This window comes from Chelon labrosus, assembly GCF_963514085.1.
Source record: "Chelon labrosus genome assembly, chromosome: 14".
In the NCBI taxonomy this organism is placed as follows: Eukaryota; Metazoa; Chordata; class Actinopteri; order Mugiliformes; family Mugilidae; genus Chelon; species Chelon labrosus.
The window spans coordinates 12,566,547-12,589,403 of record NC_140347.1 but is presented as its reverse complement, the minus strand read 5'-3'; the positions used below and the strand labels follow the sequence as shown (position 1 = coordinate 12,589,403).

At 44.0% G+C, this 22,857-nt stretch overlaps 1 protein-coding gene across 1 annotated transcript in view; it reads left to right on the top strand.

Moving 5' to 3' along the window:
* The window catches only part of mettl24 (methyltransferase like 24), a 43,995-nt gene that overhangs the window by 19,691 nt on the left and 1,447 nt on the right, over positions 1–22,857 (top strand). Inside the window, exons 2-4 of the mRNA XM_084559806.1 lie at positions 3,288–3,386; positions 10,485–10,618; positions 17,067–17,292. Of these exons, the coding sequence (XP_084415932.1) occupies positions 3,288–3,386; positions 10,485–10,618; positions 17,067–17,292 (459 nt within the window). The remainder of the gene's footprint in view (positions 1–3,287; positions 3,387–10,484; positions 10,619–17,066; positions 17,293–22,857) is intronic.

The window sequence follows — 22,857 nt, the reverse complement described above, 5'->3', positions numbered from 1 at the left end:
CAGCCCAAGCTTACAGTGCAGACTGAAACCTCCCAGAGAGCCCATTGTCCCAGATATCTACCCTATGATCAGTCGCCCAGTCCCAACCTGTACCAGGGTGATGTATGGAGCATGACAGCTGAGCTGTGCAGGGACGACTCTGTCAGGAGATGAAAAGGGCAGCTCAGAGACAAAGAGATCTGGGAGCTTTCCTCAGGATGCAGGAAGGTAGATGTTATTTGTCGACGTGTGAATGGACTCCCAGATCAACATGTTTTCTTTCTGTCCCTGTCCTCTCCTGGCCTACATACAGCATTTCTGCACCAGTGTTAATTGGAATTGGTGTTTCAGGGTTCATCTTTTTGTCAAGGATCGTCAGCTTATGGGCTTTGCCAAAGTGTTTTCCGCCATGTGGTCTGAATCACAATTTTAAGGATGAACTGAAAAACAGATGCGTACTTTGGAGGCAAAGCCAGAGGTAAAACCCAGACTTCATAAAAAATACAGATCAGGAAATCACTGTTCCTGAAACAAATAAGTCTGTTCCGTGAGTTTCTCTGGCCTGGAGCTGCATGTTTCTGATCTGTGGAGTTGTGTGTTTCTGATCTGTAGAGCTGCGTGTGTCTGATATGTAGAGCTGCATGAGTCTGATCTGTGGAGCTGCATGATTCTGATCTGTAGAGCTGCGTGTGTCTGATATGTAGAGCTGCATGTGTCTGACCTGTAGAGCTGCATGTTTCTGATCTGTAGAGTTGTGTGTTTCTGATCTGTAGAGCTGCAAGTTTGTAATATGTGGAGCTGCATGAGTCTGATCTGTGGAGCTACATGTGTCTGATCTGTAGAGCTGCATGCTTATAATCTGTGGACCTGGTCCTGCATGTTTCTGACTGGTGTAGCTGCTTGTTTCTGATCTGTTTAGCTGCATATGTCTGGTCTGTGGAACTGCGTGTTTCGGCTCTGTGGTCCAATCTCGTGTAGTCCTTATGTCAGCCTACTCGCTTGTAACGTAACAACTGTCACTGACTTAGTTTTCTGCCTTGCTGCTCTTGTTTATCCTTAAAACCGCAGCTTAAGAACACAGATCATGTGTGGGGGAACCATCTGCTTGAAGCCGGTTGGGTAGAGAGTCTGAATAAAAAGAGAGGGAAGAGAAGGGAAGAGAAAATGAGAAGAGAGCAACAGAAACAAGTGGATAGACATATACATGTGCAGCACGTATACATTACTCTTGAATTTCTTTTTTCTGTCTCAGGTCTTTAACGTGTCAATAAATGCCGACATCATTATCCTGTTGATTTGCAACCATTACTCGTCATCTTTGAGTTGAGCAGGCATTGATCTCCTCCTGAATTGGTCGTCACACATGCATATCATGAATACCTTTGTAATAATGCTCAACACCTTTATAGTTAATTGTCACCACGTGCAGCAGTAAGCAACAGACAAATGCAGTTTTATTTATTTTTTTAAGTGACAAGACTTTCATTGTCTGTTACTGAATGTTGTTGCTACTGTTACAAACAGCAGGAAGGTCAACCTGAGTTTATTTTCAGATAATGAAGCTCACTGTGTCTGAGATGCTGAAAACTCTAGATGCCCCTTCCCCGAGTAGAAAACCTCCTATCAGATTCAGCACTCACCAGCCACCCCTGTCCTCTAAAAATTCATTATTTTATGTGTCTCTGACTAACTAGTATGCAAACAAAGGACAAAGAGATAGCTGACTGGGTGGTGTGTGTGTGTGTGTGTGTGTGTGAAAGACTGAAACACACATGCAATTCCCATTTCCTTATATTCTCTTTGTAGTTACGCGGATTATACATCCTGGGAGCTAACCGTCACTTTTACCCGAGACACTGAACAGAAAGACACAGAGAGAATAGACAGGCAAAGAAAGGAGAAGCAGGATGTTAGAGGAAGACAGAGAGAAAACAGAGGGGTGACACGATGCAGAGAGAGAGAGAGAGAAAGAGGTAAGACATGGCAAGCATTCAGATGTTTTGACACGCCGCAAATCGATAGAAGGCCGAATGCCAAACACTGAGCAGCGCCACGTGGATCGAGTTCCGCAGCCGTTAAAGAAACAGCTGATTCTCTGCGTGGGCAGGTCCAGGATCAGCACCACTGGAGGAGAAAATGACACACATGGTGGTTGTCAGATAAGATGTCAGAAGGAAAACGTGTAGCGCGTGAGGTTCTGTTTACTGATTTTTCATTTTTGCACATGCGCCATAATTGAAAAGCCAGTCCTGTCGTTAAAAATTGACAATCTCGTGGTTGGTGGACCATATGTATCTGGACAGACTGTGCACAACATACACACACACATACAACATGAATCACAAAGACTGCATCTCCCGGTTTTGCAGCAAATCACACAAAACACATCTGTAAACTCAACAAGGTGATTGGAAATGAAAGGGTCCGAGCTACGGGGCCGTTTGTGCTGCGTCTGCGGTAACTGTGAGTGGAAAGAAAGAAACGGAAACACGGCAGCGAAAGCCAGCGCAAGGTTGTTCCAAACAAACCTGAACATGAACTTGGCAAGCTAAGCCAAGAATGATTGGCTTGTAACCGTGGAACATTTGAAACGGCAGTCACTAACGCGGACGGGAGAATCTCAGACAGGGAAGGGCACCGACGTGAAATTATTTATAACCAGAGCCTGCTAATGAACACTCGGCCATGCTGTTTGACCCGAGAAATGATTGTGCAAGCAGCGAATACATCATCGCGGCTCCGATAGTCTCTGTCCTTCTCTCTCTCTCTCTCTCTCTCTGCTGCTCGCTCTCCATCTCATGGCCTCTCCTCTAATCGTAAACAGACACATTCCTGTAGGAGTGAAGCCGACCATAAAGCAGAGCTCTGCCAGGTCCCAGGAATGTGATCACAGCAGCACTGAGCTGCTGCAGCCAGCTCATGATTAAGTCCTATTTTTCCACTCTCAAACACAACAAGACTTTCTACAGTAGATTTATTTTTATATATATATATCTATGGACCCTCCAGCGCAGGATGCGTGTGAATAAATAGCAGCTCTCATTTGACTAAAATAGCAAAAGAAATGAACTTTTGCAGTTTGTCACTAACACACACGTGGGAAAAACCTGCAGAGAACATTGTGACCTAGTTCCATCAGTGGCTATACAAGTGGGTTATAATACCTGAATGAATAAGGCTCCCTTCATTGTTGTCCTTGCACTGGATTTCTTTTGACTGGCCTACTTTGATGTAAGGTAATATAAGGCTGGTTTTCATGCTCTTTTCATTTTCACTGATCAAGTATGTGTGTGTGTGTTCGGCTACAGACTCCGAGGTGGCACATAGACCTGGAGCCCTGGGCCGGCGAGGATCGGTCTCTGGAGGAGGAAGCTAAAAGGTTCCTCGGCTACGTCACAACCCCACAAGTGAGTCTCCGTTTCAGGTCAAGCGTTTGCTGTGATTCTTGCAGCGATCCAGACATTTATTTCTTTGAAACCGGCCGTTTCACAAATTAAGGCTGAGTGCTACAGACATAGAATTATTTCCAGTGGTGAGGACTTCAACCAAACGTAGATAGGTAGATAGATAGATGCTTTATTAATCCCAAACTGGGAAATTTCACCGTTGCAGCAGCAATGTACAGGCACTCGACACCATATATAATATGCATCAACAGAGTGTCATCTGTCTCACACAGATGAGGAGTTGTTGACTGATGGCTTGAGGCAGGAAAGATTTCCTGCAGCGTTCTTTGAGACAACGAAGTTCTTCTGGAGAAGGTGCTCCGTTGTCTGTCTATCGTGTGCTGGAGAGGGTGGTCAGGGTTATCCATGACCCAGTAGAAGCTACTGTCACTTTGACTTATCGCAAATTGACAATATTCCAGCCAAGCTTCATTTGTGTCTTTACTTGTTGGCAAATCCACTGACTACACCCACATAACTGTTGATTGATGAAAGTCGTAAAAAACGAAAAACATACAAAAATAATATCGGCTAGAATATAATTGAATAATGAACCTATATTAATAACAACACATGCAAACAGAAAGGCTAAATGAATCAAGCTGTGCTCGCAAATCTAGCCAGTTATGACTATAACATGTGCTGCAAATAAGACGCTGGCCCCACCCATGCTGCTTTGGCGTTCCTTATACAGACTAGAGCTAGCATGTGTGACATGTGAACACTGCGCCAAATGATGAAGAACAGATACAAAACTTTATGTTAGCAAACTACGCCTCAGTCCTTTTACTGGCTTGGTGCTGTTCCCGGCAGAGTGGATGAATCCTGTTGATGTTTCTCTGAAATGTACACAGCAAGAGAAACCGTGCGTTACAGCTGTGGCTTTACGGCGACTCTAGCTGTTTACAAAGTAAGCCTTTAAAGACGGCGGTAGACTTCTTCAGAAAGAGCTAGGCCAGCTGTTATGCCCCCGCTTCCATTTATTTATGCTAAGCTAAGTTAATAATCTCCCAGCTTTAGCTTCACACTTAACACACAGACATGAGGGTGGGATATATCTTCTCATCTGAGATAAGCTGAAAGTACTGCTTTGATGTTAAATATGATATAAAACTGCAGCTTTTCTCTCTCTGCAGCGCAGCAAACGACTACAATAAATCAGATGTGGGAGATTTGTAGAGCAGACGTGAATGTGCATTAGGATTATGAAAGTGTGATGCCAGTTATCGTTTCTTGGCACAGTCAAGTCTGGTGACTTCGTATGGCGAGAACTTGAACGCGTCTTCACAGGGTACAGAGTTTGCCGTCTTCAGTTCTGAGGTCACAGTTCTCCGCCACGTGGTTTTTGGCCTCCCTTGTTTCCTCTGTCCAGTTGGGGTCCATCTCAGGGATACTTTGGGAATGCAGTCTTTGTCCATGCGGAGGACATGTCCGAGCCATCTCAGCCGTTGATGTGTGATTTCTTGCACCACATTGCAACAGTTTGTCTTTTGGCACAGGTCTTCATTGGAGATCTTTTCTGGCCAAAACATGCGACATATCTTCCAGAGACACCCATTGTGGAACGCGTTGATCTTTCTCATGTCGCTCTCAAGCACTCGCCAGCATTCAGAGCCATGCAGCAGGACTCACTTAACATTGCTGTTATATAGCTGGATCTTGGTTTTGAGGCTATACTGGTTGGATTTCCAGATGGTCTGAAGGCTTGCAAATGTGCTGCGAGCTTTCCCAAGCCTTATACTGATGTCCCTGCTGCAATGACTTCCCAAGTATGTAAACTCCTCGACATGCTCGAGAGGGTTTCCATCCACAGTGATCAGTGCATGCGGTGTTGAGTTTATGGACATCACTTGGGTTTTGGAGGTGTTCATGTACAGACCAATCTGTTGTGCAAATCTATCAGTCCTGTCAGTCTTCTCTTGTAGGTGTGTGTGTGATTGGTGGAAAGAACAGCGAGGTCATCAGCATAATCAAGATCTTCTAGCTGGGTGAAGAGAGTCCACTGGGTGCCTTTGGGCTTCTCTGAGGTGGTCTTGCGCATGGTCCAGTCAATGGCAATCAGGAAGAGTATGGGGGAGATGATACATCCCAGGCGTATCTCACTGGGAACCATTCAGTGAGGTTGCCATTGACAATGACGCTGCACTCTTCCACAAGCTGTCAAAAGCTTTCCAGAAGTCGATTACGTTGATGTACAATGGATTGTTCCACTCCAGACATTGGTCAATGATGTTCCTCATTGCGAAGATCAGATCTTTGGGGGGTTGTACCGACTAGTCAACTAGTCGACCTTACCTCTGTGCCATGACGCCTTAAGCAGGAAGTCGACTAGTCGCCAATCACGTGACAATAACAACACAGACGCCTCAGAGAAGATGAAGTGAGGAGTCCAGTGGGTCGGGTTGCAGCAAACGAGCAGTGGTTCATCAAGTGTGTGGAAATAACTTCACTAATCCTCTCAACGCCAGTCAGTCAACAACTTCACCTGCGGTAACAGAGAGGAGGCTGCATATGAACAATTTGTTGGTGAATTTCATTCAGTTATTAGACCTTTAGCTGCTATACACGGAAAAGGATTCAGAGATATACTGCATTTATCACCACATTATCCTATCTTACAGCCCGCTGTGAAGTACTATTAAATGCCGAGCGAGAGCCAGACTGACATCAGGCTTCAATAAACCTGCATAAAAGCCACGGTAGCTTCTTCTGTGTAAGACCCTGCAATATGTTTTTGGCCACATATTAGTCGACTTTAAAAAATCAGAAGTCGTTCAAACCCCAGTACTGAGTACTGTTTTAGATAAGTGCGTAACATTCGTTAATCCACAGGATTAGATGTAACAATCCCTTGTGCCTAACCCTAACTCTAACCCTAACCCTAACCCTGGTTGACTGGTTTTTACTTCGGTCAAGCGTTAATGTAGCATTTTTTTTCTTTTTTTTCTCTTCTCTTAACTCGAATCAGGTTTTCACTGCTTGAACTAAAGATTAACCAAACTTGGGAACCAGATGCATGAATGCAGCGTAAAGACAGATAATTAAAGCAGTTGTTGCCATTATAGGCCTGAGAGCACCTAAGTTCGGTTGTTGTGTGCCCTGCACTGGCATTGTCTCGCGCCGCTGCACACACGTAAATCGTTATTGTATTGATTACAATACAGACGGAGCTCACGGTCCCTCAGACTCAATCAATGAGATGTTGGGATTTGTTTCTCGGCCTATTAATTACTACAAATCGATTCAGATGCTCTTGCATCGTGGTATTAAAAATATCAAAAGGGCTAAAAAAGCCTGGAATTCAGTATCATTCTCTCGGTTGTTGTTTCAACACATCCAGAAAAAATAGCGTGTGACTTTTTATTATAGTGTAATAATTGGCTTGGCCATAAATCAGCATCTTATCTTTCCCCCTCACACTATATACCCTGAACACGGAGCACCACATTCCAAGTGACTAAGCGCTCATTCTATATCTTGCACAAAGCAGAAATTCAGCTGGTAATGAATTAGTGCTGCTATGTGTGTGTGTATATGTGAGGAGGGAAGGGACAAGGACAAGAAGTGTGTGTCTGTGGGAAGGTGTGGAAGAGAACTGTCCATCACCAGCGGTGACAGGCGAGGGTGGAGGGAGTCGTTGCGCGGAAAATGCACGGAGAGCGGCATCCTCAGCTGTAATGCTGACTGACACAGTGCCTGGTGGAGCTGTTACTCCGTGAGATGGCCTGCGACACAACTGTCCAATCAATAGCAGTCAGCAGCTTCCATGCGCCAGAACACACACACACACACACACACAGAGAAATGTTCCTGCAGAAGAGCTTTTAACGGCATGAAAATGCACTGTAGGATAATTTCAGATTAGTTTAACGATTAGTAGTTAAAGGGGAACTACTGTTTTTTACAACCTGGACCTTATTTCTGGCATAAAATACCGTCGTTTACTTACCGTCGTGTTATTTGGAGTCATTCAGACTATGTTTTGAACCGCGTATATATTCATATAGTGGGACTGACTGGGGCACCGAAACGCAGCATCTAAATAACGCATTATCTGCCACGAAACTCGTTCATTTCACCAATATGTTGTTATCGTATGCTAGTGCTATTCTCCGTTGAGTCCGGAGTTACCTGTTATGTCTTCTGACCTGGAAGATGTTGTCTATGGTTCGTCCCCAACCTCAGAATTGGAAAAATATTCAGGCATGTTGCAAAAAACTAGCAGTAGCAAATTACAGATAAACAAGCCAACTGTCGCGGGTGCGCATGGCGGTCAGAAGACATCATCCGGGGTCTGTAGGTCAATCTACAGACCCCAGATGACTCAACGGGGAATAGCACTAGCATACGATAACAAATTATTGGTGAAATGAACGAGTTTTGCGGCAGATAATGCGTTATTTAGAGGCTGTGTTTCGGTGCCCCAGTCACTCCCACTATATGGATATACGCAGATCTAAATATCTCCTGAAGGATTATGTATTACACAAAAGTTATATGGGTGAGTAAACGACCGTATTTTATGCCAGAAATAAGGTCCAGGTTGTAAAAAAAACAGTAGTTCCCCTTTAATGTTCATTCATGGCTTCTCAATGAAAGGATCTATTTTTACGGCTCAGTATTCCGTGCAGCGTTGCTCAACAGTCAGCAGTTCAACGATAAGTCTGCGGCAAAATAATCAGGAGCGATTTTGCATTTCATCACACACCGTGCATTTCAGCGGCTGATGAACGCTTTCAGCCGGAACACATTAACAATGACGGGCGTAATGGAGCATGTCACAAATTCATTTAAATACATTATTGCACTGGCTCACGTCCACAATACAACAAAGACACAACGGGCGACTTTTATTTCCTGTCAGACGGCGACACTGCACTTGACTCAGCTGGTTCCTTCCTGCCTGACCTGTCACTGAACGATCCAACAAGAGGGAGAGATTTATTCCGAGGCCGCAGTTTTTCAAGCAAGAAAAAATCACTAAAAAAAATAACTCTGGTGCGAGGCTGATGGGGTCATTTGACTGTAAAACATTTTGTATTTCTAAATAACCTGCAAGCTGCAGGTTCTTCCAACAATGCACGGCGGACGACACAAGAACAAACACACATGCGCACACGTCCGACTGTGTTCATGCTTAAACGGAGAAGAACAGTAAAGCCGCAGATTTCTGCTTGACATCACTGCGTCTGAGCTAATATTGTTCCTTTTCCCCTGCAAGCTGAGTCTCTGCCGCAGACGGAGCTTAAAGAAACCAGACAGCAAACACCGGAGCTTAGTCACTTGTAAAGATGCAGATGTACACCGCAAATCCACACATGATTGAGCATGCACGTGCTTTATACAGACGCCCCTGAATCGTCCTTGAATCACAGGTAGTGGGCGGGAACGCGAATTAAACTCAGTGTGTGATTTCAACGATGACTGTGTGACACTTAGTAAAACCATGCTTTCCTGAAGATATTCCAGGATGAAGGCACATTAACGCTTTTGATATTTGAAGCAAATTTCGAAATTAAAAGGATTTTGTTATATGAGAAAGGTAAGCTTTTGTGAGCAATGGTGGAAGCATTACTGAAATCTAACAGGTAGCAACATACTCCATTACAAGTAGAGGTCCTGCATGAAAAATCCTTCTGACTGTACGTTTAAGTTCATAAATAGTGGCAGCAAATGTAGATAAAGCTCTGGTGCGATCCATCTGACTCATATATTATAATATACCGATCAGGCATAACATTATGACCATCTTCCTAATATTGTGTAGGTCTCCCTTGTGCCTCCAAAATTGTTGTTCAGAGAATAGACATGGGCCTTCTGAGGGTGTCCTGTGGTGTCTGGCAACAGGATGCTGTTAGTGGGGGCCTTTGAGGGGAGGGGCCTCTGTGGATCATCCCACAGATACTTGATCAGTTTGGGATCTAGTGGATTTGGAGGCCAGGTCAACACCTTGTGCTGTTTTTCACGTTTTGTTTCTAAAGCGTTTTTGTGTGTGTTCCTGTGTCAGGCTGCATCCTGCTGGGGATGGCTGCTCCCATCAAGGAGTGTCATTGCTATGGGGTGGGGGTGCCTGGTCTGGTCTAGGTGGGTGCTACATGTCTGAGTAACATCCACAAGAATGAATGCCAGGTCCAAAAGTTTCCCAGCAGAACACTGTATTGTCACAAGATGGTCAATGTTATTCACTTCTCCTGTCAGTGGTCATAATGTTATGCCTGATCGGTGTATATAATGTAATACTGAAGCATCAGTGTCTAAGCAGCATGCTACTGCTGGAAGAAATTCAGTGGAGCAGGTTTGAGCCACTTTATATGCAGTTTTATAAACACGGGGGGCAAATAAATCGGAGCGGCTGCGAGATGATTAACTGAAGAAGAATTCGCTAATCTCCTTGTTTACGATCATCCTTTCATCCTCGTGCGACTTGGCAGCGCTGCCGATGCCTCAGCCCCAGCTGTGCATCAGGATCGAGTAGTATGCATATCACGCAAACACGCTGCTACTAGTGCAGGGCCCAATTCAGTAGCAGCGATTTGTAGTATTTGTGTTTTAGATAGTCGGAGAAAAAGAATCATCATGTCGGGACAGTGCGAGAAAAGCGTTTGTAAGTTCCTTTGCATTGAACACTCTCGACCACCGTAGGACAGCGATTGTTTAAACTCTAAGCCCATCACAGCTGGTTAGACTCTCGCTCCAAACTCACAAGATGGCACCACCCGCATCCCTGGGAAAATAGCACCAGTTTAGCCAATGCAAGGAAGTGGGGACACATCGTCCATATTTGTATACAGTCTATACAGTATACAGTATAAGTGTCCTTGAACACTCAATGTATACATAAAGTATTAAAGATATTTATGTTTCCGTTACAAAAGCAGCATTTGTGCATCACCATGCTCCCATTCTACGTATAGTCCAATGCAAGACTTTCAGCATGCCAGAGAACAGAACCTTGTGTGCAAGGAGTTCTCACTAGAACTTTTGCTGCTTGTTGCAGGAAAATATAAATTTGTGTAAGTTTTGTTTATGTGTGTGTGTGTGTGTGTGTGTTTTGTCCAGGTGTCATGTGCATCATTACCTGGAGAAGAAGCTGCCCAGGAAGCCTCCACTGGTGATTGGGCTGTGTGCCTGAATCCCAAGTACAGCCTGATCCACAGGATACAGAGCAAACACTGCAGGGTCTACTCTTTCGGGTGGGTATGGACAAAAGCACAACACAGAATAATGTCTGGATTTTGTCTAATGCTCCACGACGGGCAAAACCACTGTGCATATGCCAAAAAACGTTGTGTAAACACATACAGTAAATAAAACTTTTATTATTTTATTAATTTGTCTCAAATCAGAATTCAGTCTGGTAGGAGGAATACTGTCCATATAGACGTAACCAGTGAGCTCTCTGCACATGCACACAGTTACTGTGAACATCTGGTTCTGAGACAGGCTATGAGATTATGAGAGGTACATCGATCAGCCACAACATTAAAGCCACTGACAGGAGAAGTGAATAACATTGACCATCTTAAACATGTACTCCCCACCTAGACAAGACCAGGCACCCCCACCCCATAGCTGTGACACTCCTTGATGGCAGCAGCCATCCCCATCAAGATGCAGCCTGACACAGTGCAGCCTCCAAATTCACTAGATCCCAAACTGATCAAATATCTATGGGATGATCCACAGAGGCCCCTCCCCTCAACCCATAGGACCCAAAGTCCACCCACTAACAACATTGTGTTACCAGACACCACAGGACACCCTCAGAAGGCCCATGTCCATTTTCACAACTGTTTTGGAGGCACATGAGAGACCCACACAATATTAGGAAGGTGGTCATAATGTTATGCCAGATCGGTGTATGCCCCCTGTTTGCGTTGTCCTTATGTGTCCACTAAATTCACTGACTTATTGGATCTGCATTAGTGTCTCAGGGTCAGCGTTTAGCTTTTTGTGTGGTTGTCTTGAGGTCAGTTCTTGTTGAGTAAGGCTGTTATAAGGGTTGTCAGTCTTACCTGTGGCCCACCTGGACACTCCACCTCTGCCTCGTCTCACTGAATGCCCAGTAATCTTGCATCAGACCGAGGTATTTGACCTTCTTAACACCGGACTCAATCACTCCCAGTTGGCTTTGGCGCGTCTTCTTGGATCAGCTCGGCCCGGTTCTCCCCCGCCGGGTCTCCACCGCGCTGCAGCACCTCAAGGGATTTTGCAGGGAAAGAGAGCTTATTAATTTGGCTGTTGACAGACAGCCCAGGTGTGCTGGCATCAAGGCAGACGGGGCGCGGACACCGATGTGGCGGAGCGGGGCGGTGTTCAGCTGTTTCTGGCTTACTAATTCCCCCATGGAGAAGAGGTCGGAGGTCAAACGGTGAGACTGGAGAAGAAAAAAAAAAGCATATCTGATATCTACGGGCTGATTGATGGGAAGGCACTCGAGCAGACAAGCTACATGGACATGCTCCAAGTGTTACTGTGCGTCTCGGTGATTTATGCAAACATTTTAACATTTGACCTGAATATCAGCTCAGGGGAAAACGTGACTCACAGCTCAGATTTATTTATTTTTTTCAATGAAAGCTACATTAACCATTTGTTCTTCCACCTCCTATCTAACTGATCCGTTAAGACCTCTGGAATGAATTCAACTCACGCAAAGTCAACCCTCAACTCTGGCTAATCCAATAACCAGCGAGTGGACCCGACATTCACGATTTGCAAAAGAAATTAAGAAATGTCGAAGCTGCAGTCTGTTCTCTGAAGTTCTTCCCAGTGTCTCCTATCTGACTCTGAATCTGACTCAGATTCATTATAGACACACAGACTCACACAGACACACACCAGCGTCTTGGTCATACTCATGACTGAATACCAGGTATGCTGAGAATCTTCTCTTAAGACAGCACAGCTGAGGTCCCTCGGCTACAGTCCGCTGCTCCTGTACACAAACATGAATTTAATAAAAACATTTCAAATGCCATTAAAACGTATCTGTGTGTGAATTCAGTGCGTTGAACGTGCAAGCCCATGCGCATAGTTTTGTCCATACATCTCATTTGCACGCTGTCTAACGAGCCGTGGACGGCTGTGCCCGGGCAGGGTGAGCAGCTGTTCTCCGATTGGTCTGTCACATGTCGGCGTACGCGGGGGTGTTTGCAGGAGGTTTTTTCCACATGAAAGACCAATTATCCACCTCTTCACCTCCCCCATGCTCAAACTTTCCTCTCCTCCCCATCCTTTCATCTCGCGCCGGTTTCGGCCTCAGCATCTCCTGGTCCGGGCTCATTGTCCTCGTTTTGTTTTCAGCAAACAGTGCAGTATCTGATCAAGTATCTGTGGGATGATCCACAGAGGCCCCTCCCCTCAATTCATAGGACCCAAAGGCCCCAACGAACAACATCCTGTTGCCAGACACCACAGGACACCCTCAGAAGGCCCCATGTCCATTCTCTGATGAGTCACAACTGTTTTGGAGGCACAAGGGAGACCTACACAATATTAGTCATAACGTCATGTTTGATCAGTGTATGCTGACTCTTCTGTATCTTACCTGCTGTAATAAAGGTAGGTATTCATGCAGGCAGGAATAACACAGGTGTTGTATGTGTAATATGGGTGTGTCCAAACATTCTGACAAGTTCATTCAGGAAAAAAAAACCTAAAACACTAACACGAAATCCATGACAACATTATCCCCGTGCATCATTAATTTTATTATCCTACTGTGACATGTCAAAACATCTGCTGTATCTATCTTGCGCGCGCGCTGCTTCAATGGAAAGACTCCGTGGAACACTTAACACGAGTGAGGTGCGTCTTGCACGTTTGACAGGCGAAGCGTCCAACATAAAAAAAAAAAGAAGAAAATAGAACAAAAAGTCAGCAGGGGGAAATTTGGGACTCTCGTTCAGCTCTCAGATTGTTCTGCAGCAAAAACCTAGATTCTCTCCACTAGCCACTGTCTCGTTTGTTTTGTTTCTTTTTGCCCCAAGGAACCCGCGAGCAGGACGTAGTCGAGCGGAATCAGACATCCAGAGTTTTTCACGCCTCTAGCTGATCTACCGTTCAGCCTCTTCTGAAACTTGCGCATGAGGTGCAGAAAAAGATTTTTTAGTTTCTTTGAAATCGGTCCGGTCTTGACAGGTTCTCTTGAAGACTGGGGGCCACGCAGCGCAAAAAAAAAAAAAGAATGTAGAGCAGTTATATAGGCTAAAGCACAGCGAGGGAAATTAAAAATACCTGCACTTCATCACTCAGCTCAAGCTCATGCTAATGTGGAGAAACAAGAAAGAAGTGTTTTATGTGCTTGGGGTAGAAAAAGTGGCAGGAATGACAGTTCCACAGGCCCACCCAGCGTTTGTTAAAGGGGAACTACTGTTTTTCACAACCTGGACCTTACTTCTGGCGTAAAATACGGTTGTTTACTCACCCATATAACTTTTGTGTAGTTTGTATTCCTTTGGGAGATATTTAGATCTGCGTATATCCATGTGGTGGGAGTGAGTGGGGCACCGAAACGAAGCCTCTAAATAACACATTATCTGCCGTGAAACTCATTAATTTCACCAATATTTTGTTATGATACACTAGTGCTATTCCCCGTTGAGTCCGGAGTTACCTGTTATCATTATCCGGGGTCTATAGGTCAATCTACAGATCTATAATCTCCAGTCTTCTGACCTGGATGATATCATCTCTGAGCGCCACACGCACCCGTGATGGTTGGCTTGTTTACCTGTAATTTGCTACTGCTAGTTTTTTTTGCAACATGGCTGAATATTTTTCCAATTCTGAGGTTGTGGGCGAACCATAGACAACATCATCCAGGTCAGAAGACATAAACGGTAACTCCGGACTCAACGGGGAATAGCACTAGCATACGACAGCAAAATATTGGTGAAATTGAAATTGGTGAAGTTTTGTGGCAGATAATGCGTTATTTAGAGGCTGCGTTTCGGTGCCCCAATCACTAACACTATATGGATATACGCGGACCAAAACATAGTCCGAATGACTCCAAATAACACCAAAGTTATATTGGTGAGTAAACGATCGTATTTTATGCCAGAAATAAGGTCCAGATTTTAAAAAACAGTAGTTTCCCTTTAAGCAGTCTGGCCTCCCAACGTTCACAATATCCACACGGGCTGTTGACACGATAGTTCAGATCCTCCTATCCTTGGGTGTTTGTGACCAGTCATCTGCAAGCACACATCTGGTCGCCATGACGTTCCAGTCAGCAGGGATTTCTTCATAACGGCCAACGACACACACGCTTAAAATCAATTTTCTTCCACAACACATACAGTGTACCTGTGAAGCCGTCCATCCAGAGGAGCGTTGCCACTTCTGCACTCTGCAGCAGGATCAGCATTGTCATTCAGGAGGGCCTTTGATGTACCGTGACACCCCCCACCCCCTTTCAGCTCCACGAGTAATCCCTGATCGCTGTCATCTAAAGTGTCACCGCAGTGATTCTCGACCAAAACACGCCAACAGAGAACGGGAAAGTCTCAATGAAATATTCAGAAAGGAGACAAGAAGAGGCGTCTGGTTGGATGTTGATCCCACGCATATGTAATCATCTCTCACCCCCTCCTCCCCACGCTGCATTCAGGGACCCGGCGCCTCATCTGTAAAAGATGCGTACAGCGAAAATGCACTCCCTCTGCCACAATTACAGAATGCAGCCACAACACAAACGAGACACGGGAGGGAGCAGCCGAGAAGGGAAGAAAAGGGGCAAGTGGAAGAATTAGAAAACAGAGGGGTGGAATAAATTGAGGTTAGCGGGGAAGTGAGGAGAGAAGGGAGAGAAGCCATGAAAGGGACATATTTCCAAATGGACAAGCAGGCCACAGAAGAACAAAAGTGAGAAACATGAAAGAGACATGAGAGGGAAACAGACGCATCAAGTACCTCCTGGCCCAAACCCTCTATTCCGACTGTTTGTGAATTATTAATTTTTTTTGTCCATCCACCGGCTCGGTCACGTCCGGGCCGCAGTGTGGTGTTGTGTAACTTGTCATTTTTATTAGTTTTATTCTCTCTATTGCATTTGACATTTGTAAATTTGTAACAGATGTTGGCGCAGATGTTGTTTCACATCACAAAGCAGATCAAATGCACAAGTTTGTTTTTGTAACATTTTAAAGTTTTAGCTCCGGAATAAAACGGAAGCCTTCATCCTCTCATGTAGCCTGAACGCAGTCGCCCTCGGTGCTGTTGTATCAGACGATGGCGTGATGTGAAAGAGGACGGTATTATTTTAAGTTGAAAAACAATTTTGCGTGAAATCTGACCCGCCACTTTTACTGCGACGTGCATCGGATGCCCTTTGTCGTTGAAGCAAGAAGTCTGCAAATGAATGTGGTGCAGTTATAAAGCTACAGCCAGGCCTTCATCTATCCTCCTCTGTCTGGGGCTGGGTACTGTTATGATACCTGATTATCTGTACAGGCACCAAACTTTACATCTATTATGAATCCGTCTGTCTGCTACATTTATTCAGATTGAAATAGACCGATCGGGCATAACATTATGACCATCAAGGAGTGTCATTGCTATGGGGTGGGGGTGCCTGATCTGGTCTAGGTGGGTGCTACATGTCTAAGTAACATCCACATGAATGAATGCCAGGTCCAAAAGTTTCCCAGCAGAACATTGTATTGTCACAAGATGGTCAATGTTATTTACTTCTCCTAACATAATGTCGTAATGTTGTGGCTGATTGGTGTATATCAATAACAACTTAAAGGGGAACTACTGTGTTTTACAACCTGGACCTTATTTCTGGCATAAAATACGATTGTTTACTCACCCATACAACTTTGGTGTTATTTTGAGTCGTTCATTAGATATTTAGATCTGCGTATATCCATATAGTGGGAGTGAATGGGGCACCGAAACACAGCCTCTAAATAACACATTATGTTTACTTTTATGAATTTACCTCATAACAGCTACCATAAAATATAGATGGATTGCCAGAAATCTGTAAACACATACCTGAAGTTCATGATCTCCAGAAGATGTCTCCTAAGGACTTGGCTTTTCCTCTAGAGCAGAGGTCTTCAACAGGGGGTCCGCGACCCCTAGGGGGTCCGCGGAGGTACTGCAGGGGGGTCGCGAAAATGTTTTGATTGATTAGACATTTTTTTATATTCACCTCAGTTTGAGGTATGTTTATAAATGGCAGTGGCACGGCCACCCATACCACTGTACCTTGCATGTTCAAAATAAAAACATGAATATATTAACCTGTTTGTTATTTTAATATCTTAGTATTGAATGCAGAACAACAAGGTACATTTCTACAAGGCACTATAGGACCGGTTTAATATAAAACACAATTTTATACAATATATATATATAAGTAGGGGGTCCCCGCTCCATCTCTCCATCAGATTGGGGGTCCTTGGCCTGGAAAACGTTGAAGACCCCTGCTCTAGAGTAACCAGAATGCATCACTACTATTGATGAATCTGCATAAATGTTAGCAGAGATATTTACGGATGTTCCTCCTACTACAATCTTAAGGACCCCCTAATTTTTATCTCGTGCCTCATCAGGTCAAAGGTTCACTTCTAACTCTTTTGGTTTATGACCACATTCTACTTTCATACTCCGCCCTGACTGCAGGTTGGGAGTCGATGACCGGTCCCTGGAGCGTTCTCTCGTCAGGTCAGGCTGTGAGGTCCACTGCTTTGATCCCAGCCTGAAGCAGCCTCACCTGCAGCAGGCCGACATGTGGCTCCATCGCCTCTCTGTAGACTGGAGGGATCCCAACCCGGCCATAGTCGCCCAGCGTCAGTACGCCAGCACCAAGAAGCTAGGCACCATCCTCAATGACTTTGGACACAGAGAGGTGAGAATGACACGGTGGCTCATAAATAAATAACCTTCTGACACCACTGTAAAACTTCCTTTAACGTTATAAAAGAGACTTTTCCGCTGTGTCAGCACATCCTGCGTGCGAGCACAGGCCTGTTACTGTGCGCCTCAGCATGACGCCGCTCATCACAATTCATTTCTCCGTTGTCTAAAGCTCCAGGTTGAATACGTCCCCGTATATAATGTTGTTTTCCTCCTGAAATTATTATCATGCCAAATGCTGGCTCTCCAAAGCCCCCTGAGGTTTGTGTTCCGCCTCATCAGATAGGGATCTGCATACATGATCAATCATATACACGCGCACCGAGCCCACTGATAGCATGCATAATAATAAACAGAGTGATAGATCCAGGGAGCACGCCTGTTTAAGAAGAAGCTTGATGATAATTCAAGGTCAGAGAAGCCAAGGTTCTCCTAAACAAGCACAGTGATCACAGTCAAAAGACATCAGACGTCTCTTCTTTTCTCTTCCTCAAAAGAACCTAGCGCACAGATACATTCTGATTAAAACTAAGATTCAAGCTGCAGTTTGTTCAATGAATGGCTCGATACCATTAAAACACCTCATCAGTAGTTTTTAAAGCGATTATCCACATAATCCCTACTCCTTTGAGCCACGTAATGGTCATCCACCTGGCCCTGGGCCGAACAGGCAGGGATCTGATTACATTCCTGTTAAAGGCGGGACTGGTTGTGTCATTTATTTCCTAGGAATAAAAGCTCTAAGGAAACCCCCTGTTAACTTTCAGTTTAAGAAATAACTGTTATCCTGAACCAAAAAACAACATAGTTCCCTTTTAACTGACTAAAACAGAAAACAACAGTCTTTGTGTGGTGTTGCTCTGCCTGCACCACTGGCTGTACCAATAAGAGTCACCAAGAGTTTGCATTTTAATGTTTTTTGTCTGTTTATTTTCTATTAATTTTAAGCTACAGTGCAGAACTTTTGTCTCCCCCTTCTGGAAGCAAGGCATACTGCATGCCTCCCTTAGTTCTCTTTCTTCAATGAGGGGCCACACACCTTACACCCTCGCTTCTTGATTGCAATCTTTCCTTTTTTATATATATATATATATATATATATATATATATATATCCGGAGATGTTTCTTGGACACCTCCAGAGATGGCGCACTCATAGAACCATGGTTACCTTTGTAACTTTTATTTTTTCGAGCATTGGCTCCATGGTCATGGTTAAAGCAGCCTACTCTGTCTCCATCTCCACAGGGGCTCCCCCCCTTTAGCTCGGTCAAACCAATCACTGCAGGGTAACATTAAATAAAATGAAAATGACAAAACTCTGGGACTCTCCAAAATACAAAATAGAGACTTACTTGCCATTCTTTACCAGTTTTGCAAACCTGCATTTGTACAAAAAAAAAAAGTCCCAGACAAAACAGTGCACAGAAATACTTTCATAGATTTAAGATTCTAAAGGTTTCCCTCGGGCCATTGAGTCACAAAATTTGACATGAAAAAGGCCGAGTGCATCCCTTCTACCGCAACAATAAACACTTTTATAACTTTAATGAGTTTTTATCTGCTACCATCCCCAGGACAAAATCTAAATTCTTAGCCCCACCACTGTTGGGACTCGATGAAATGCAAAACTGTGTATGATATTAGTTCCATCAAGCACTTTCCTGTAATGAGCTGAAACTAACATTACAGCCACCAAAATGGCTACTAGCTGCAATTACGACTGTTGTTCTATCACTTATGGGCTTGCATTAAAAATAATACTATTTATAAATTCAACTCTAGCTATACCAAGTGCTTTGACTTTCTTTCTGCGGTGAAAAACTAAGTATGCTGACTGATACAAGGTATCTGAAAAGATATAAAGATGTTGATATGAACAACATCTTTAATAAACGCTGGCGTGCGAACACAGTGTGGGTTTATACACCGTGCTGTTTTGTAGATGACAGTATTTACCTGTTTTAAATGCAGGGCCACACACACGTCATTGTAATGAGCTTTTAATGTGAGTACACAGTGTGCCGGAGGAACAGGCAGGAACATCAGCGGGAGCGGAACCGTTTCTTCTCAAACGCTCTCAGAGACGGGAAATAGACTCACTCGGAAAAGGTCAAAACATGCAGCGTTTGTTATCCGCGTTGGCTAAAAAAACGACACGGGTGGCTCATTCACGGAGCACCCCTGAAGTCTTTTAACGCGGGGACGAACGAAAGAAGCAGGAAATCACATTATTTAGTGATTAAAAGCTACCATGTCACTAATTAGATAACACAACAGCAGTACTACCTTACCGAATTAACATTAAACTAGAACGGCTGCATGACTTCGCCAGCCAGTCGAGCTTCAGGTTACTTCCATGTCTGACCAAAAACATTCAATTTATTGTGTGTAATGAAGACTTTAAAGCATATCTGTGTACGTTCTCAGTCATCCAGGTCCAAAAAACAAGCAACAGAAACCCTACAGGTCTTCGTTTCAGCTTGATTTTTGTCAAGAAGTGCTTATGCCGAACATTATTATCACATAATTTAAATAATTAGCTTATGCCCTGTTGTGTCAAGGCCAAAAATGTGTTTTGTGAGGTTAGATTCTGAAAGAATTCCCCCTAATTGCTTTCGCGAGAATGAGACACACTTTGAGGTCCCGGTGACGTCGACCTGTGACCTTTGCCCATAGGAATGCAATCGGTTAATCCATGTAATCCAGGTTAACATTTGTGGTAAATCTGCCATTTGGGTTATGGGTCACATAGTGATTCGTGACATCACAGCGATCTTGGCCTTTGCCTTTTGTCCACCCAAATCTTACCGGTTCATCTTTTAGACCAGGTGAGCATTTGTGCCAAATATAAAGAAATTCAGGAACAGCGTTCCTAAGATAATGCATTCACAAGAATTCGATGGACGGATGCATAAATATAAATTAGGACAACCGGCCCACAACATGCCCATCTAATAATCTTTTAATATCTCGAGTAAAGAGTCAAATCCTGCCCTCACCTGCATACAAGTCACTACTCAACACAAACTTCTGGATAATTTGATTGGACACTCCATAGTGCTTCCCCGGTGTTGGCAGTCTTTTGATGTTGAACGCTGAGTGTGTTTTAACCTAAGCTTCTAAGCTTTCTGCCTACGTGGATATCCACAAGATCTGAATCAGCACCAAAGCACCAAAAAAAAGTGTGAACGCTCGGATTTTTGTAGATAGACAGATATGCTTTTTTCATCCTGAAGGAAATTCACTAAAATTCACTTTTGTTGGCCTTTTAGAAGCTATGTGAAACATCTTAACGCCTTGATGCTTTTGGGAAGCTCTGCCCTGACGCCAAAGCAGCTGCCGAAGTGTTTTCAAGAGCAGAGGCGCAGCAAACCTCTTGGAAGTGTAATTAAATATCTTGAATTGTGATCTGCTCTCAAGTAGCAGGCCCTCCTAATTAAAACACATAAAACACGTAATAAGAGTAAAGGTTAGTTAAGCTGTGATGTTTGACTGCGGTTTACAAGAAGTTGAATTATTCTGACACAAAGGGAACAAGTAAATAGAAGTTGTGTTAACGACCACAATTAAAGTTATGTTCTTTGTTTTCATGAGAAGACTCTCTGAATTTAAATTTGTGCTGTCTGACCCTGTGACTCACTGGGAGAAGAGGAGCTGCTTTCCCACTGGGTAAAAAGATGGTTTGCAGCGATCTCTCATTAATTTCTCATTTCGATTCAGAGTGGGCAGTCACGACGGCCTGTGTCACCAATTAAAAAAACAAATACACACAAAATTAGAGTAGAACAGTCCGGGCCTATCTATTTCTTGATCAGGAGTAGTTATCGGGTAACCAGCTAACATTCAAGGCCACAACCACTTAGCTAGCTTAAATTGTTAGTCGTTTATTGCTTCTTTGGTGTTGATGCTACCCAGCAGTTAGTTTGTGTAGCTTAGCATAAAGACTAAATCTTAGCTGGTTGCACGGCAACTGCCTCTAACCAAGAAACAGACTGGCCCACATTGTCTGTGTTAGCGGTTGAGCTTTATTTTGCAAGCTGCTGATCCAGGTTTTGGTTTTTATGCTAAGCTAATATAACGAAGCGCTGGCTAGCTCAGGAACGAGAACTGATCCTAAATTAATTAATTGTCCAGCACACAGTATCATAAAGCTGCAATACTTTTTGTTTCACCCTGTCTTTAGCTAGCTTAAATCGCTAGCTGTTTATTCTTGCTTTGGTGATGATGCCACCCAGCAGTTAGTTTGTGTAGCTTAGCATAAAGACCAAAGCTAACATTTTAGCTGTTTTCTTAAATCTTAGGGTGTTTCACGGCAACTGCTTCTAACCAAGAAATAGACTGGCCCACATTGTCTGCGTTAGCAATTCAGTTTTAATTTGCAAGCTGCTGATCCAGGTTTTGGTTTTTATGCTAAGCTAATATAACAAAGTGCTGGCTAGCTCAGGAACAAGAACTGATCCTAAGTGAAGAAACTGTCAATATCATAAACCTGCAATACTTTTTGTTTCACCCTGTCTTTAAACTAAGATAAGTTAAGCTAATTACTAGCTCAAAATGCTTGTATTTCTTTAAAAATGAGAGGTAACTCTTGACATAAAACATCTTACTTTGCTCTTGAACAGCCAAAATCTCAGTTCCTTCCAACACTGTTAAGGACCCATTTAACGTGTCTAACTCTGCACAGCAGTGTAGCAGAAGTCATCTTTCCAAAGCTCCGACACCATATGGACTTTGTTCACACCAGACAGGAGTCTTGCCAGAGCTTGCGGTATCTCCTGCAGAGAGAGTTGCAATTGGCATCGCCAGATCAGGGACCATTGGGGCAGAAAGGCAATTTACTGTAGGTGAAGTCCACTGGAAGATAAAAAGTTGACATCAGTCACACTCTTGTTGCATCAGCTCTGAGTGGTGCCACATCATTATCCATTATAAGGTCCAATTACGGAGCATATTTCTGCCTGTGGGAGTTTTTGGGGAGATCATGGTGACGATAGAAGACAATATTTGAACTTGTTAGCCACAGATAGCTGTTCCTGAGGCCTCTTCCGTTCCACTAATGAGGCCTGGGAATTCTGTAGCGCCACCAAAAGCATCAATTGGAGAGGCATTTCACAGCCACTTGAACATCTGAGCTGCCGTGGTGCCAGATGTTCTGGGTCGAGTTGAAGCGTTTCCCACAACTCAAAAACAAACAAACAAAAAACAGCAAAACTTACCCCCTAAGGGCTCATCGCAATTAACTGATTGCCTACAAAATGTTGAGACATCAATGAGAGTAAAAGGTCCAAAAGTATTGTTGTCAGTGGAAATGTCAACTCATAAAGGTCAGAAAATGGACATCTTCAGCAATCCGGTAAACCTAGAAGGAATACCAGGGACCCAGGGACACACATTAAATTTTGAGCACGCGTGAGCCTCCTAATATGAATATTACCCAAGGGTGCTATTAACATTCATCTTATGAAGCATTTCCTCTCGGCTCCATCACAGCATGCCCTGTCAGGCCGCTCTTTGGCTCAATCCATCATCAGCTTCGCTACAGCAAGAACAAAGGC